Source organism: Euprymna scolopes, chromosome 39, assembly GCF_053919585.1.
Source record: "Euprymna scolopes isolate OS-2025 chromosome 39, ASM5391958v1, whole genome shotgun sequence".
In the NCBI taxonomy this organism is placed as follows: Eukaryota; Metazoa; Mollusca; class Cephalopoda; order Sepiida; family Sepiolidae; genus Euprymna; species Euprymna scolopes.
This window is the reverse complement of record NC_136520.1, coordinates 74,896,236-74,912,318: the sequence shown is the minus strand read 5'-3', so window position 1 is coordinate 74,912,318 and position 16,083 is coordinate 74,896,236. Positions and strand designations below refer to the sequence as shown.

General features: G+C 26.6%; 1 protein-coding gene across 3 annotated transcripts in view; it reads right to left on the bottom strand.

Annotated features, from left to right (window-relative positions):
* The window catches only part of LOC145263876 (homologous-pairing protein 2 homolog), a 197,314-nt gene that overhangs the window by 19,833 nt on the left and 161,398 nt on the right, over positions 1 to 16,083 (bottom strand). For all 3 annotated transcript variants that reach the window (XM_080120956.1, XM_080120957.1, XM_080120958.1), the window contains 2 exons: positions 12,331 to 12,420; positions 8,351 to 8,462 (listed from right to left, as the gene is read on the bottom strand). In XM_080120956.1, the coding sequence (XP_079977082.1) occupies positions 8,351 to 8,462; positions 12,331 to 12,420 (202 nt within the window). The remainder of the gene's footprint in view (positions 1 to 8,350; positions 8,463 to 12,330; positions 12,421 to 16,083) is intronic.

The window sequence follows — 16,083 nt, the reverse complement described above, 5'->3', positions numbered from 1 at the left end:
GCTGTTTTGTTTTATGGCATATCAACCCTGTTTAAGGTAGAATCCAGTAATTTTCGATAAACGTTTTTTATGCGTGAACTTCTTCATAGCTTCCAATATTTATTTATAGTATTTGGTTTAGTTGTTTGGTGCAAGAAAATTGTTGGTTTTGTTTGTGGCTTTGCAGAACATGATTGAGTTTTGCAAAGGGAAAGGAAATACAACAATAACATCCATGTTTGGTGCATTTTAGGTGAGGAAGCTGATATCTCCAGACAGCTTGATTTGGGGCCCTGTCGGTGGGGCATTAACATACACCGACTGCCCCTCTGCAGAGGGTAAAAGTCCCTCAATGGGGGTCCTGGATATGACCTTAAACTATATCCAGTGGTGAGGCCCCAGCTTGTTAATTACCTTTAATTACCATTGCTCCGAAGTCCACTCTGACCCAAAGTGGTAGTACCTGTTAGGGTCCCAACTATGGGTTGAATAGAAACCGACTTGAAAACAACATGCAAATCTTCTAAGATGTGATCGGCCAAGGAAATTAAACGAAAAAAAATCAAGGTGAGTAGGCAGAACGGTACAAAAGAACCCTTTTCTTACTCGTGGTGAAATTCAAACCGACCTCAGAGAAGCTGGGATCAATGTGAGCAACAATACAATCAGTAGAGTTCTAAACCATGCAGGTTTTGTATCAAAGTCTCCAAGAAAAGTTCCATTATTGGAGCTTAAACATGTCAGATCACGTTTGAATTATGTTAAACCATATGCGGAACAACCCCCAAGAATTTTGGAACAAGGTAATCTGGTCAGACAAAACGAAAGTAGAAATCTTTGGAAGAAACGCAGCAACACATGTATGGTGTAAAAATGGCAGCACCTATAACAAAAAGAATACCATTTCTACGGTAAAGTTTGGCGGTGGTTCGATTATAGTATGGGGTTGTTTTTCATCCAAAGGTACTGGTGAACTAAAACACATCAATGGTAGAATGAATAGACGTATGTAAAGAGAGATTTTCGAGAAAAACCTCTAGAACTCTGCTGATTTGTTGGGACATAATAGCAATTTCGTGTTTCAGCAGGACAATGATCCCAAGCATACTGCCAAACTAACCAAAGAATGGCTTAGAAACAACGGAATTAACGTTCTTATTTGGCCTGGTCAGTTTCCAGACCTCAAACCAATTGAAAATTTGCGGAAAATATTGAAGATCAATGTTCACAAGAGGAATCCACAAAATATTCAACAACTAGAACAGTTCTGCAAAGAAGAATGTCGCAAAATACCTGCATATCTTTGCAAAAAACATGTGTGCAACTATAGAAAGCGATTGGAAGTTGTTGAACGCAATAAAGGCTATGCAACCAAATATTAAATCAATGTATCCAATACTTTTGCGTTAGGTGATTTATATTGTTCCTTTAATATAAACTTTCTAAAGTTTAATTTAGTAATTACTACCCCAAATATTAGTTAGAATAGTAATAGGAATATACTGACCAAATTTTAGGTAAAATCTTGAAACCTAAGTTATGAAGAAAAATGTAATGTATCCAATACTTTTGTATGGCACTGTATCTCGTCCCTATCACAGCAGCCACTTAGACAGGTGAACAAAAGTAAGTAAAAAAGGAATAATAATACAAACAAATGGGTGCTTGTCCAGAATTTATCCTATATTAAAGTTTGTACGGATTTTCAATGTCCATTTTCAAAGACTTTTCAAAGTTTTTCTAGGCCTTCTCCAGACAAAATTCAAGTTGTCAAAACAAAATTTGATATAAAAACGATAAAATAAATTATAAAAGTTAATCAACAACAATAAAATAAATTATTAAAGTTAATCAACAACAATAAAATAAATTATTAAAGTTAATCAACAACAATAAAATTATAAAAGTTAATCAACAACAATAAAATAAATTATAAAAGTTAATCAACAACAATAAAATTATAAAAGTTAATCAACAACAATAAAATTATAAAAGTTAATCAACAACAATAAAATTATAAAAGTTAATCAACAACAATAAAATTATAAAAGTTAATCAACAACAATAAAATTATAAAAGTTAATCAACAACAATAAAATAAATTATAAAAGTTAATCAACAACAATAAAATTATAAAAGTTAATCAACAATAATAAAATTATAAAAGTTAATCAACAACAATAAAATTATAAAAGTTAATCAACAACAATAAAATTATAAAAGTTAATCAACAACAATAAAATTATAAAAGTTAATCAACAACAATAAAATTATAAAAGTTAATCAACAACAATAAAATTATAAAAGTTAATCAACAACAATAAAACAAATTATAACAACAACAATAAAATAAATTATAAAAGTTAATCAACAACAATAAAATAAATTATAAAAGTTAATCAACAACAATAAAATAAATTATAAAAGTTAATCAACAACAATAAAATTATAAAAGTTAATCAACAACAATAAAATTATAAGTTAATCAACAACAATAAAATTATAAAAGTTAATCAACAACAATAAAATTATAAAAGTTAATCAACAACAATAAAATTATAAAAGTTAATCATCAACAATAAAATTATAAAAGTTAATCAACAACAATAAAATTATAAAAGTTAATCAACAACAATAAAATTATAAAAGTTAATCAACAACAATAAAATTAATTATAAAAGTTAATCAACAACAATAAAATTATAAGTTAATCAACAACAATAAAATTATAAGTTAATCAACAACAATAAAATTATAAAAGTTAATCAACAACAATAAAATTATAAAAGTTAATCAACAACAATAAAATTATAAAAGTTAATCAACAACAATAAAATTATAAAAGTTAATCAACAACAATAAAATTATAAAAGTTAATCAACAACAATAAAATTATAAGTTAATCAACAACAATAAAATTATAAACGTTAATCAACAACAATAAAATTATAAAAGTTAATCAACAACAATAAAATTATAAAAGTTAATCAACAACAATAAAATAAATTATAAAAGTTAATCAACAACAATAAAATAAATTATAAATGTTAATCAACAACAATAAAATAAATTATAAAAGTTAATCAACAACAATAAAATTATAAAAGTTAATCAACAACAATAAAATTATAAAAGTTAATCAACAACAATAAAATTATAAAAGTTAATCAACAACAATAAAATTATAAAAGTTAATCAACAACAATAAAATTATAAAAGTTAATCAACAACAATAAAATTATAAAAGTTAATCAACAACAATAAAATTATAAAAGTTAATCAACAACAATAAAATTATAAAAGTTAATCAACAACAATAAAATAAATTATAAAAGTTAATCAACAACAATAAAATAAATTATAAAAGTTAATCAACAACAATAAAATAAATTATAAAAGTTAATCAACAACAATAAAATAAATTATAAAAGTTAATCAACAACAATAAAATAAATTATAAAAGTTAATCAACAACAATAAAATTATAAAAGTTAATCAACAACAATAAAATTATAAAAGTTAATCAACAACAATAAAATTATAAAAGTTAATCAACAACAATAAAATTATAAAAGTTAATCAACAACAATAAAATAAATTATAAAAGTTAATCAACAACAATAAAATAAATTATAAAAGTTAATCAACAACAATAAAATAAATTATAAAAGTTAATCAACAACAATAAAATAAATTATAAAAGTTAATCAACAACAATAAAATAAATTATAAAAGTTAATCAACAACAATAAAATAAATTATAAAAGTTAATCAACAACAATAAAATTATAAAAGTTAATCAACAACAATAAAATTATAAAAGTTAATCAACAACAATAAAATTATAAAAGTTAATCAACAACAATAAAATTATAAAAGTTAATCAACAACAATAAAATTATAAAAGTTAATCAACAACAATAAAATTATAAAAGTTAATCAACAACAATAAAATTATAAAAGTTAATCAACAACAATAAAATAAATTATAAAAGTTAATCAACAACAATAAAATTATAAAAGTTAATCAACAACAATAAAATTATAAAAGTTAATCAACAACAATAAAATTATAAAAGTTAATCAACAACAATAAAATTATAAAAGTTAATCAACAACAATAAAATTATAAAAGTTAATCAACAACAATAAAATTATAAAAGTTAATCAACAACAAAAAATTATAAAAGTTAATCAACAACAATAAAATTATAAAAGTTAATCAACAACAATAAAATTATAAAAGTTAATCAACAACAATAAAATTATAAAAGTTAATCAACAACAATAAAATTATAAAAGTTAATCAACAACAATAAAATTATAAAAGTTAATCAACAACAATAAAATAAATTATAAAAGTTAAACAACAATAAAATAAATTATAAATGTTAATCAACAACAATAAAATAAATTATAAATGTTAATCAACAACAATAAAATAAATTATAAAAGTTAATCAACAACAATAAAATAAATTATAAAAGTTAATCAACAACAATAAAATAAATTATAAAAGTTAATCAACAACAATAAAATAAATTATAAAAGTTAATCAACAACAATAAAATAAATTATAAAAGTTAATCAACAACAATAAAATTATAAAAGTTAATCAACAACAATAAAATTATAAAAGTTAATCAACAACAATAAAATTATAAAAGTTAATCAACAACAATAAAATTATAAAAGTTAATCAACAACAATAAAATTATAAAAGTTAATCAACAACAATAAAATAAATTATAAAAGTTAATCAACAACAATAAAATTATAAAAGTTAATCAACAACAATAAAATTATAAGTTAATCAACAACAATAAAATTATAAAAGTTAATCAACAACAATAAAATTATAAAAGTTAATCAACAACAATAAAATTATAAAAGTTAATCAACAACAATAAAATTATAAAAGTTAATCAACAACAATAAAATTATAAAAGTTAATCAACAACAATAAAATTATAAAAGTTAATCAACAACAATAAAATTATAAGTTAATCAACAACAATAAAATTATAAGTTAATCAACAACAATAAAATTATAAGTTAATCAACAACAATAAAATTATAAAAGTTAATCAACAACAATAAAATTATAAAAGTTAATCAACAACAATAAAATTATAAAAGTTAATCAACAACAATAAAATTATAAGTTAATCCACAACAATAAAATTATAAAAGTTAATCAACAACAATAAAATAAATTATAAAAGTTAATCAACAACAATAAAATAAATTATAAAAGTTAATCAACAACAATAAAATAAATTATAAAAGTTAATCAACAACAATAAAATAAATTATAAATGTTAATCAACAACAATAAAATAAATTATAAAAGTTAATCAACAACAATAAAATAAATTATAAAAGTTAATCAACAACAATAAAATAAATTATAAAAGTTAATCAACAACAATAAAATTATAAAAGTTAATCAACAACAATAAAATTATAAAAGTTAATCAACAACAATAAAATTATAAAAGTTAATCAACAACAATAAAATTATAAAAGTTAATCAACAACAATAAAATTATAAAAGTTAATCAACAACAATAAAATTATAAAAGTTAATCAACAACAATAAAATTATAAAAGTTAATCAACAACAATAAAATAAATTATAAAAGTTAATCAACAACAATAAAATAAATTATAAAAGTTAATCAACAACAATAAAATAAATTATAAAAGTTAATCAACAACAATAAAATAAATTATAAAAGTTAATCAACAACAATAAAATAAATTATAAAAGTTAATCAACAACAATAAAATAAATTATAAATGTTAATCAACAACAATAAAATAAATTATAAAAGTTAATCAACAACAATAAAATAAATTATAAAAGTTAATCAACAACAATAAAATTATAAAAGTTAATCAACAACAATAAAATTATAAAAGTTAATCAACAACAATAAAATTATAAAAGTTAATCAACAACAATAAAATTATAAAAGTTAATCAACAACAATAAAATAAATTATAAAAGTTAATCAACAACAATAAAATAAATTATAAAAGTTAATCAACAACAATAAAATAAATTATAAAAGTTAATCAACAACAATAAAATAAATTATAAAAGTTAATCAACAACAATAAAATAAATTATAAAAGTTAATCAACAACAATAAAATAAATTATAAAAGTTAATCAACAACAATAAAATTATAAAAGTTAATCAACAACAATAAAATTATAAAAGTTAATCAACAACAATAAAATAAATTATAAAAGTTAATCAACAACAATAAAATTATAAAAGTTAATCAACAACAATAAAATAAATTATAAAAGTTAATCAACAACAATAAAATAAATTATAAAAGTTAATCAACAACAATAAAATTATAAAAGTTAATCAACAACAATAAAATTATAAAAGTTAATCAACAACAATAAAATTGTAAAAGTTAATCAACAACAATAAAATTATAAAAGTTAATCAACAACAATAAAATTATAAAAGTTAATCAACAACAATAAAATAAATTATAAAAGTTAATCAACAACAATAAAATAAATTATAAATGTTAATCAACAACAATAAAATAAATTATAAAAGTTAATCAACAACAATAAAATAAATTATAAAAGTTAATCAACAACAATAAAATAAATTATAAAAGTTAATCAACAACAATAAAATAAATTATAAAAGTTAATCAACAACAATAAAATAAATTATAAAAGTTAATCAACAACAGTCGACAATCATATTTTACATTTCCTGACCCATTTATATTTGGTCAACCAAACGCGATTATGCTATTTTCCCCATTATGCTGTGTTCATTTTACTTTTAAATTTTGAATTTCTAGTATTGTGGATACAAGAGTTGCGTCCCTTGTGGTAAAGGGACGCAACTCTTGTATCTACAATACAATGTAATTTCAGAACAATGTATTTCTTTTTTATTTTTAATACTGCAACACAAATTTTTACAGAATACAATTTTCAAGACATTTTCCACACTTTTAAGATGATAATAGAAATAAGACCCTTTCAAGGCAAAAATTAAAATTCAAGGACTTTTTTAGTCTGTGCGAACCTTGTAATATTTATTTGGGATGAAAATAAAAAGGAGAAATAAAGTCTTATTTAAAATAAAAAGGAGAAATAGAGTCTTTTTGAAAAATCAGATTGAATAAAACATTGCTTTTAGAAGAACATTTCAAAGTGGGAAAATTAATCTTATACGGAAATTTTTACAGAGGAGCTAGGAGCATTACTCTATAAAAAACTCCATTCTTTGAAGGTATTAATTTTTCGACACAAAGCATACGCTTTTCAAGACATTTTCCATATTTTCAAAGATTTTTCAAGCATGTGCAAATCCTGGTAAAAATGTGATAAAACAAAAATATTATTTCTCAAAAATTGACTCAGTCATTTTATTTTTAAATAATAAAATCAAATTTTGTGAGTATCTGAGGAATGACTCTCTTACCCGCCATTTTGAAAACAATCTCAAGAAATAAAGGAAGATAACTCAACAACAATTCCAAATTTGCAAAATTTTTGTTGTAATGTCTACAAATTCCCATTAATCAGTAAAAAATGGTTTTCTTTATAAAAATAAAACTACTTGATTGATTTACCTGACTTTTGAAGGATGATATTTCCGTTCTGTCGCAGGTATGTACGTCATATAGATTTTTCTTCCTTTTTGTTTTTTCTTTATTTTTGTTTGTTTGTTTGTTTGTTAATATAGGGAAAATTCTGGACAAGAACGCTATTTTAATTTAATTTATATAAATTTATATGACATACACAATTGAGTGTAGGTGGTTAGAAGTTACGACAGTTCATTGAAAGGAATTAAAGTTAATGTCCACTGTAGAAAATCTTTTTAAGTATAATTTTATGAAATTTTTTTTCTAAATGGCAAGTGGGATAATCACTCCTCCAATACTTATAAAATTTGTAAGTTACATTCTTCTGGAATTTGAAGCTTCAATCCTCAATTCTGGCGACACTCAAAATAGAATTATGAATTTCTTAGGGCTTCTGCTTAGTCATGGCTGACAGACCAGAAAAATACTCTCCCTGTACATAAAATAAATGATTCCGTTCCAAATTTTGTGCAGATTCCCATGTGTGATAGAAAGATTTTTAAATTTGACAAGATACACCTGAAGAAGGCCAAAGGTTAGCTTGACCAAAAGGATGTGATATAAAAATAAAACTACTTGATCAATTTACATAATTTTTGGAATATGATATTTTTGTTTCGCCAGGGTACATACATCATACAGATTTTTTATTTTTTTATTTTTTCATTTAGAGGGGAAGCTATATAAGAAGCAAATAATGAATTACGAAGTTTATTGTCAGTCTTTGTTACCTTTTTCAAGTTGATTAACTGTGTTCTGCGTGTTTTTCAATTCCGCCGTTAATTCAGAGATGTTCGCTTCCATCTGTTTCATTTCTTCATCCTTCACTTCAGGAAATTGATTCTGGGGATGGAACAAGGAAAAACAAAATCACACAAATACATATCTTATTATAACCACATTAATATTTTACTATATTGAGTATAATTTTTGGTTCAACTATTATGATGATAATTAATAATATTATTATTTTTACCATTCAACACATTTGTTTCATTTTCTAAACATTGAAATTCGATTGCGTCTTGTTTTTTACCAGTCCAAACAAACGTTACAAATTAAAAAAAAAAATAAAAAAGTAAAACATTTTGACAAACGATAAAAAAATTTCACGTGAACTCTTTTGAATGTTGTTGCAAGGAATGAACGCAGCACAAAAAAAAAAACAAATTTCCAACGTCTTTCACCGTTATTTCATTACATTTTGTGATCAAGAGCGGAATACTGTTTGAAATATTACAAAAATAAAACATTAAATGCAAAAAGGCAACATCGTTTTTATGCTTCATAAACCTTGAAATTAATATATATAATATATATCGCCAATCTTTCACGATATACACCCGTCTAGCTGAAACCACTGTCAATAATTTTCCCTACTCTTTATCTGTGCCTAAATCAAAACATAGATTCCATGAATAAAGCTTCTTTCTTAGAACTGCACGCCTGTGGAACTCTCTACCGCTTGCCTGTTTCTCTCCTGACTTCAACTTGGATGTCTTCAAGTCCAACATAAACAAATTCCTGATGACCCCCCCCAACTAAATGACACTTTATCAAATCTCTAATACTAATGACCACGCCAACACTATCCCATTGATTACTGTACACAAAATAACCCCTATCCCCGAGTGGCTTCTGAGCCTTCATAAGTGGGGACCTTCATGTAAAAAAAAAAAAAAAAAAAAAAAGGACGTTTAGGAAATTGACCCCCCCACCTCTAAATTCCATAATTTACATTTTTTATTTTCTTTATTTCACATTAAATCTCATCGATTACAAACTTTCAGATAAAAAAGAAAAATTTTACGAAAAATATTTTTTATGACTTTTATCGTTGAGGATGAGTTTTCAATTATAACGTTCTACTAAACTGAGCATGTACTTTGTGACCATCAATATTGCAATTCTCTCATGTGACCGGTGATTATTTCCATCTAAAAACAAAAGTAGTGGAAATTTTGTAAGTTGGATTACTTAGAGGGATGGTTCATCAAGAACTTGTTTACGTTGGACTTGAAGACAACCATATTGTAGTCAGCTGGAAAGCAGGCAAACGGAAGACAGTTCCACAAGCGTGCAGTTCTAAGAAAGAAGCTTTGTTCATGGAATCTACGTTTAGATTTAGGCACAGATAAAGAGTGTGGGAAATTGTTGATAGTGGTTTTGGCTAGAGTGTTTTTCATTAAAGTTTGACGAGGGGGGGACTATAGATTGGAGTTCAGACGAGCACTTGCCATGAAAATAACGATAAAGCAGAGAGAGGCTCGTAACGTCTCTTCCGTGGGCAAAAAGGTTGCAGGGAAGAGAAAAGAGCATCCTCCACTAAGCTACAAGGTCTATTTTGAACTCTGTCAAGGTTAGGATAAGCTACTTCTAGCAACTCCTGCCCAGATGTGGCAACAGTACTCCATCATTGGCCGTACCTGGCTTTTATATAGGTAGAGAATTGCATTAAGAGTGAGATATCCTTTCCTTTGTTCTGTTGGTTAATAATGATGTAAGTTCTCTGAACTTACATCATTATTAACTCCATCGACTCCTAATTCTTACACTCACACTCGCTCCAACAGTATCAAAACTTCTGCTCAACATCGATACATCACCATACGAAATACTTTCTCAACATCTAAGTTTTCATCCATCTCTCATTATCTTACACTAGCACATAAAAACTGTAAAGAAAACAAATCTAACCAATACTTTGGTACTTGCTTAGATTAATCAAGACATTAAAAAATGAAAATATAAAAAAAAATGTTTATATTGTACGTAGTTTACATACCCCCCACCAAAAAAAAAACGCTTAATTTGATCAAGAATTTTCTTTTTACAGAAAAAAAATCAAATTTTGATGAGATCAATTGTGTTGCAGTCATCTTGCTTATTTTGTGAATGAGGAAGGGGGTGCCTTTAAACGAAAAAGGGATTAACAAAGGAAAAAATGAAAAAGGGATTAAAAAAGACAGAGAAACTCTTTAAAATAAGTGAAAAAAACTCAAATATGTATTTTTTCTGCTCATGTTTTAAAATAATTTTGTCACAAAGCAGTGATTAGAGTTATCTCCCCTAGCACCCCCCTCCTCATCCACGAAATAAAGATGGCTGCAACACGACCGATCTCATTAAAGTTTGATTTTCCTCTGTAAAAAAAAAAAACTACTTGATCAAATTAAGTGATTATTTTTATATGCAAACTTTATTCCATAAAGAGTATGTACAATATAATTTTTTTTTAATATTTTCATTTTTTAATGTCTTTATTAAACTTAAGTACCGATACTTTATATAAGCGTTACATTTTCAATCAATGACGTTTGTATGAATAATTATCTGCTCGTGTTGTCATGAACCTACAGCTTCACTTCGACTGCTGACAAACAAACTCAGATGACACTATTTATACAAATGGTTTGTATTATTTATGTTGTTTGACATTGACGATTCGACTAAATTCAACTGAATTTTACCAAGTACTTTATCTACTATGCCAGAGTCCTGAGTTTGATAAACAAAAAAACTTGAAGAAGGTCAGAGGTTACATCGATCGAAACATTATGAAAATAATACTGAAAATGAGATCAGTAGTTTGAACAATCCAAATAAAACGTATTATCAATCCTCATCTAAAAAATTCATGCATCAAATGTTTATTTTAAAAGACAATCACAGGAAATCATCAGAAGGACAGGTCACTTGTAAACGTGCGAGATAAATGGATAGATCGTCTCATTGGGGACAGCACACAAAACACATCTTTTCTACTTGAAGTTTTGCCAACCAAAGTTTTTTCTTGTGCATCATGTGGTTTTGTGACTTTTGTCTCGTGTTACGGAATTTCAAATGAAACCCTTAATCCACCGGGGTAGTGTTCTCCTGTTCTGTCATTTATGAAACGGACAAAAGTCCTAAGTAATTCACAATTGGATTTTAACTGTCACCCGCATTGAGGATGGGAAGCTTCAACCTCCAACTTACAACTGAATTTTACCAAATATTTTATTCATTATGGTACATACTTTATTCTGAGTTCGACAAGATACGCCTGAAGAAAAAATTAAAATTCATAAAAACGAATGAACAAAAAAAAAATCATCAGGACAGACTACATCCACCCACATTGGGGACAGCACACAAACACATCTTTTCTGCTTGAAGTTTCACCAGCTAAAAACAGAAAGTTTTTGTGTGGTTTCATGAATTTTGTCTTGTATCACATCAGGGCCACTCAAATGTTTTTGCAAAAATACGATTGTTGCTAAGTGTAACACAGTGCATATGAGAGCGTGGGAAGATATCAGCAGCAGCGAAGGATGGCTGGCTTGCGGAGAGATTAGCAGCAGTAGTCAAAAAATGCACATATGCAAATTAAGAAGTGTGCATAAAAAAAAAAGGGAAAACGGACAGTAGGTGCTTGGCAGAAACAAAGTCGATATCAATGTAAATGGACGTGTAAAGTGAAGGCAAGAAATGGTTGGCTGCAGCTGGTATGGGGTCAGAACGGAAAAGTGTACACCAGGCAAGATGGACGATGGAGAGAGACATTTTTAAGTGGTGTCGAAACAACTATAACGGTAATAGAATGTTTTTGTTAAAAAAGAAAAAAATGGCAACATGGATTTTATATTTAGGTTTTATTTGTTTGTCCATTTGCGACATAACGGTTACATTACAGAAGTAACACAAAGAATCTTGTTGATTGATTGCTTACCTGATCAGCAACATAGACAGCTTGCTTGCCGTACATTTTTTTCTTTATTGATCCATTATCAGCCAACTCATCCAGTGATTTTGTTATGGCCTGAAAATAAGAACAAAAAAAAAAAAACCTTGGTGTTTGTCCAGTATAACAGTATTTAAAACAAACGCATTCCAGGTGAAAACATTATTACACACTTATGCGTCATGTCGAAATTAGTATAAGTTCCAAAAATTATGAAAAATGATCCAATAGAAAATGTGCTGGGTCTATTTCTTTACCAACAAACATAGATACTAACGGTTTGACATTTTCTTTTTTGAAATGTTGGATTTTCATTTAAAGCAAGGGAGAGAAGTCAGAATGATAGATTACAGCTACCTCTCCTGGACTTTAAGAACTCTTCAATACTAAAACATGATAAAAACCTGTAATTCAGGAAATTTCATTTTTACCGAGAATTATTTTTTTTTTACAGGTTAATTTTTTCATAATTTTGAAAATTTTTATTAATTTCGATATAACACGTAAGCACGTATTAATGTTTTCACCAGAAATGTGCTTATTTGAAATCTCATTATAGTGCGCGAGCACCAAATCTTTTTTAAACAAAACTTCAAGAATTATAAAAAAAAAACGAATTTTAACTAGCAGGACCCATGGAAATTCCACAGATGTATACTCCTATAATGGAGTCTCAGAATATATCTGGTTAGGGTTGTGTGTGTGGGGGTGGAGTTCTATTAAGAGTTTGTGACATATTTCCATTCTATGGACATCTGTTGGGATTACATACTATGATATTATAGTATCATATTTGGACAGAACAGATACTACACTTTGATCCTAACCTCAAGATCAATAAAATGTATTTTAGTTCATGTGTCACAAACAACACAACAATGTTATCAGATAAAAAATATCTTTTTTTCTTTTGTTTTTGGCAATCTTTTTTAAAGGTGACAGTGATAACGTACACACGAACATTAAATTTCCCTGGCATATTATTATATAAACTAGTATGACCCGTGGAAATTTCACAGAGGACTCTTTCATATGTAATATATTGATATTAGCATTCTTTGGATGTCCAGCGTAAATGGAGACGCCCTAATATTATTGTACCATTTTTGTTAAAACTGCAAAAGTATTCATCTACGCTAGCAGGGACACCTGGCAGAGCCTGGTCGTAAAATATCCTTAAATATGATATTCTAATTTACGCAGATTTCGTATATATTATTATTATAGAGTCAATTTTCTATCAATTCTTATAAATTATAAAGTTGTGATTTCAAAAATAAAACCATATATATATATATATATATATATATATATATATATATAAACCTGAACGTCTCTGTGTGGTCACGAATAGGCTCCTATATGGTTGACTATTATAGAAAACTGATCACATATGATAGAAAAGGTATCGAGACACAGGAATGGATATGTTTGATCTGGCATAATGATGATTCATTAAAATTGTGGGGTTTGCGTACGCACCTGGTCCACAAAGTATGGAAATAAAAAATTTGAAAATGAAAAAAAAAACGTTTACAAGTGTTTTTGATATAGATGTACATAATAATACTTTGATAAGTATGTTTTAACCTTAAATAGGGATGGTAAAATTGTGGGGTCTGTGTTCGTGCCTGGCCTCCATAGAATGGAAATAGGCACAAACCTTAATAAAGATTTTTCATATCTATCTAAGTATATTTTGATAATTATGTTTCAGTTTGAAGAAATATGGTATAATAAAATTATGGGGTGTTCGTTCGCGCCTGACCTCCATAGAATGGAAATATGACACAAAGTTTAACAAGGTTTTTTAATATAGATCCACAAAATATTGTGATAAGTGTTTCAGTGTGAACAGGTATGGTATAATAAATTATGGGGGTTATCTATTTTATTTTTACTTCCATCATATTTTGCTTTGGTTTTGATACCCCCAAATTCGAAGTTATCTCTTTACAACCCTTCCTTTTCATAACCTATCATACTTTCATAAAACAGAGTCCATTTTCTGTAGGATGTTTTTGAACCCAGTCAACGACGGGTACTTTGGCTAGTATATATATATATATATATATATATATATATATATATATATATAATGGGTGCATAAGCTTAAATCAAAACTAAAACCAAAACTTCAGAAAAAAACAACTTTCAACTAAAATCAAAACCGAAACCAAAACTGATGAAGAATTCTTGGTAAAATTATTTATTACAAGAAATGGAAAGTCATAACAATTAAACGACAGTCACTCAGAAGAAAAAAGATGTAAGCGTGACACACAAAATAACACACATGCTATCGTGTTAATATATAAATTTAATTTAGACATTGGAATTTAGTAAAGGGCTCAATATTCTTTTGGATAGAGCTTTATAATAGGTACATATATATAGATATCACAAACAACCTCGTTTAGAGTGAAAAATACTGATATTTTTGGTTCTTGTCTAAAATTACCCTTATACTAAAAAACAAAATGAAAAATCTGTATAGCTGTGACAAAACAAAAATATCATATTCCAAAAATCATGTAAATTGATTAAGTAGTTTTATGTTTAAATAAAATAAAATTTTGTGAGTAAATGAAGATTGGCTGCTTTTACCACCATTTTGAAAACAATCTTAAAAAAAAAAAAGAAACAAAAAGGGAGATAACTCTCAATAATCCAAACGTGCAAGATTCACGTTGTAATGCCTATGAATTCCCATTAATCGCTTAAAAATAATAAATATAACTACTTAATCAATTTACATAATTTTCGGAATCTCTGACTGTACTGACCATGTAGAAGTTCAAATGTAATGTGAATATACATCTTGTTACTCAACTCCCCACAATCCCCTGTTCGACGTAATCCCAAATAGTAACCCCCTTATGTCCAAGTGGTAATACTTGTGAGGAGTGAAAAAGATTAAAAAGAAAAAAAGAAACTTAGCGAGAGAAAAATGGCCAGGATTAACTTGACTATCCCTTGGAGAATTGTTGACAATGTTACCTGTAGCGTTAAGAAAGTCTCTTTTTTACAAAACAAACTTAAAGATTTGTCGTACAATATACATTGGTATGAAAAAGTAGTCAAAAACTAAAGATTAAAATAAATGTTATCAAAGGCAAGATAAGTTACTCTTCTACCTATTTGCAAGACTCTACGAACAAATTTAGTTGACCTTTGACAACTAAATATTTTCGTTTACTAGCCAAATAGAAAAGTTACTAGCTAAACCCACATGATTTTTGGAATGTGACATTTTCGGTCGTGATGAGTACTTACATCATAAAGATATTTTATAATTTTTTTTTAAATTAGTGTAATTCTAAATATACACCAAATTTTATGTTAAAACTTGTTTGTATAAACTTTCGAAATTCTTTGCCTTCATTAAAAAAAAAAAAAAAAAAAAAAAGAGTATATCACTCTATTAAACCTTTTATTGTTTAAACTAGCGAGGGGTACCCGGCGTTGCCCGGGTGTTTGGGGGGGGGGGTTAAAAAAAAAAAGTAAGTATGAGGATCGAACCCGAACCCTTGAGGCAAAGTTGTAAATTAAAGCGTGAAAAAAAAAAAAAAAAAAAAAAAAAAAAAAATGTGCGATGTTAACCATTGCCCCACCGCGAGATGCTAACGGAAACACGTTTGAATTTATTTAATTAGTTGGATTTAGCAGGTGCCCGTTTTAAATGAGGTCAAGTTTTGACTGCGGGATAGTATTCATTTACTGCTGAACGCTTTTTTTTCC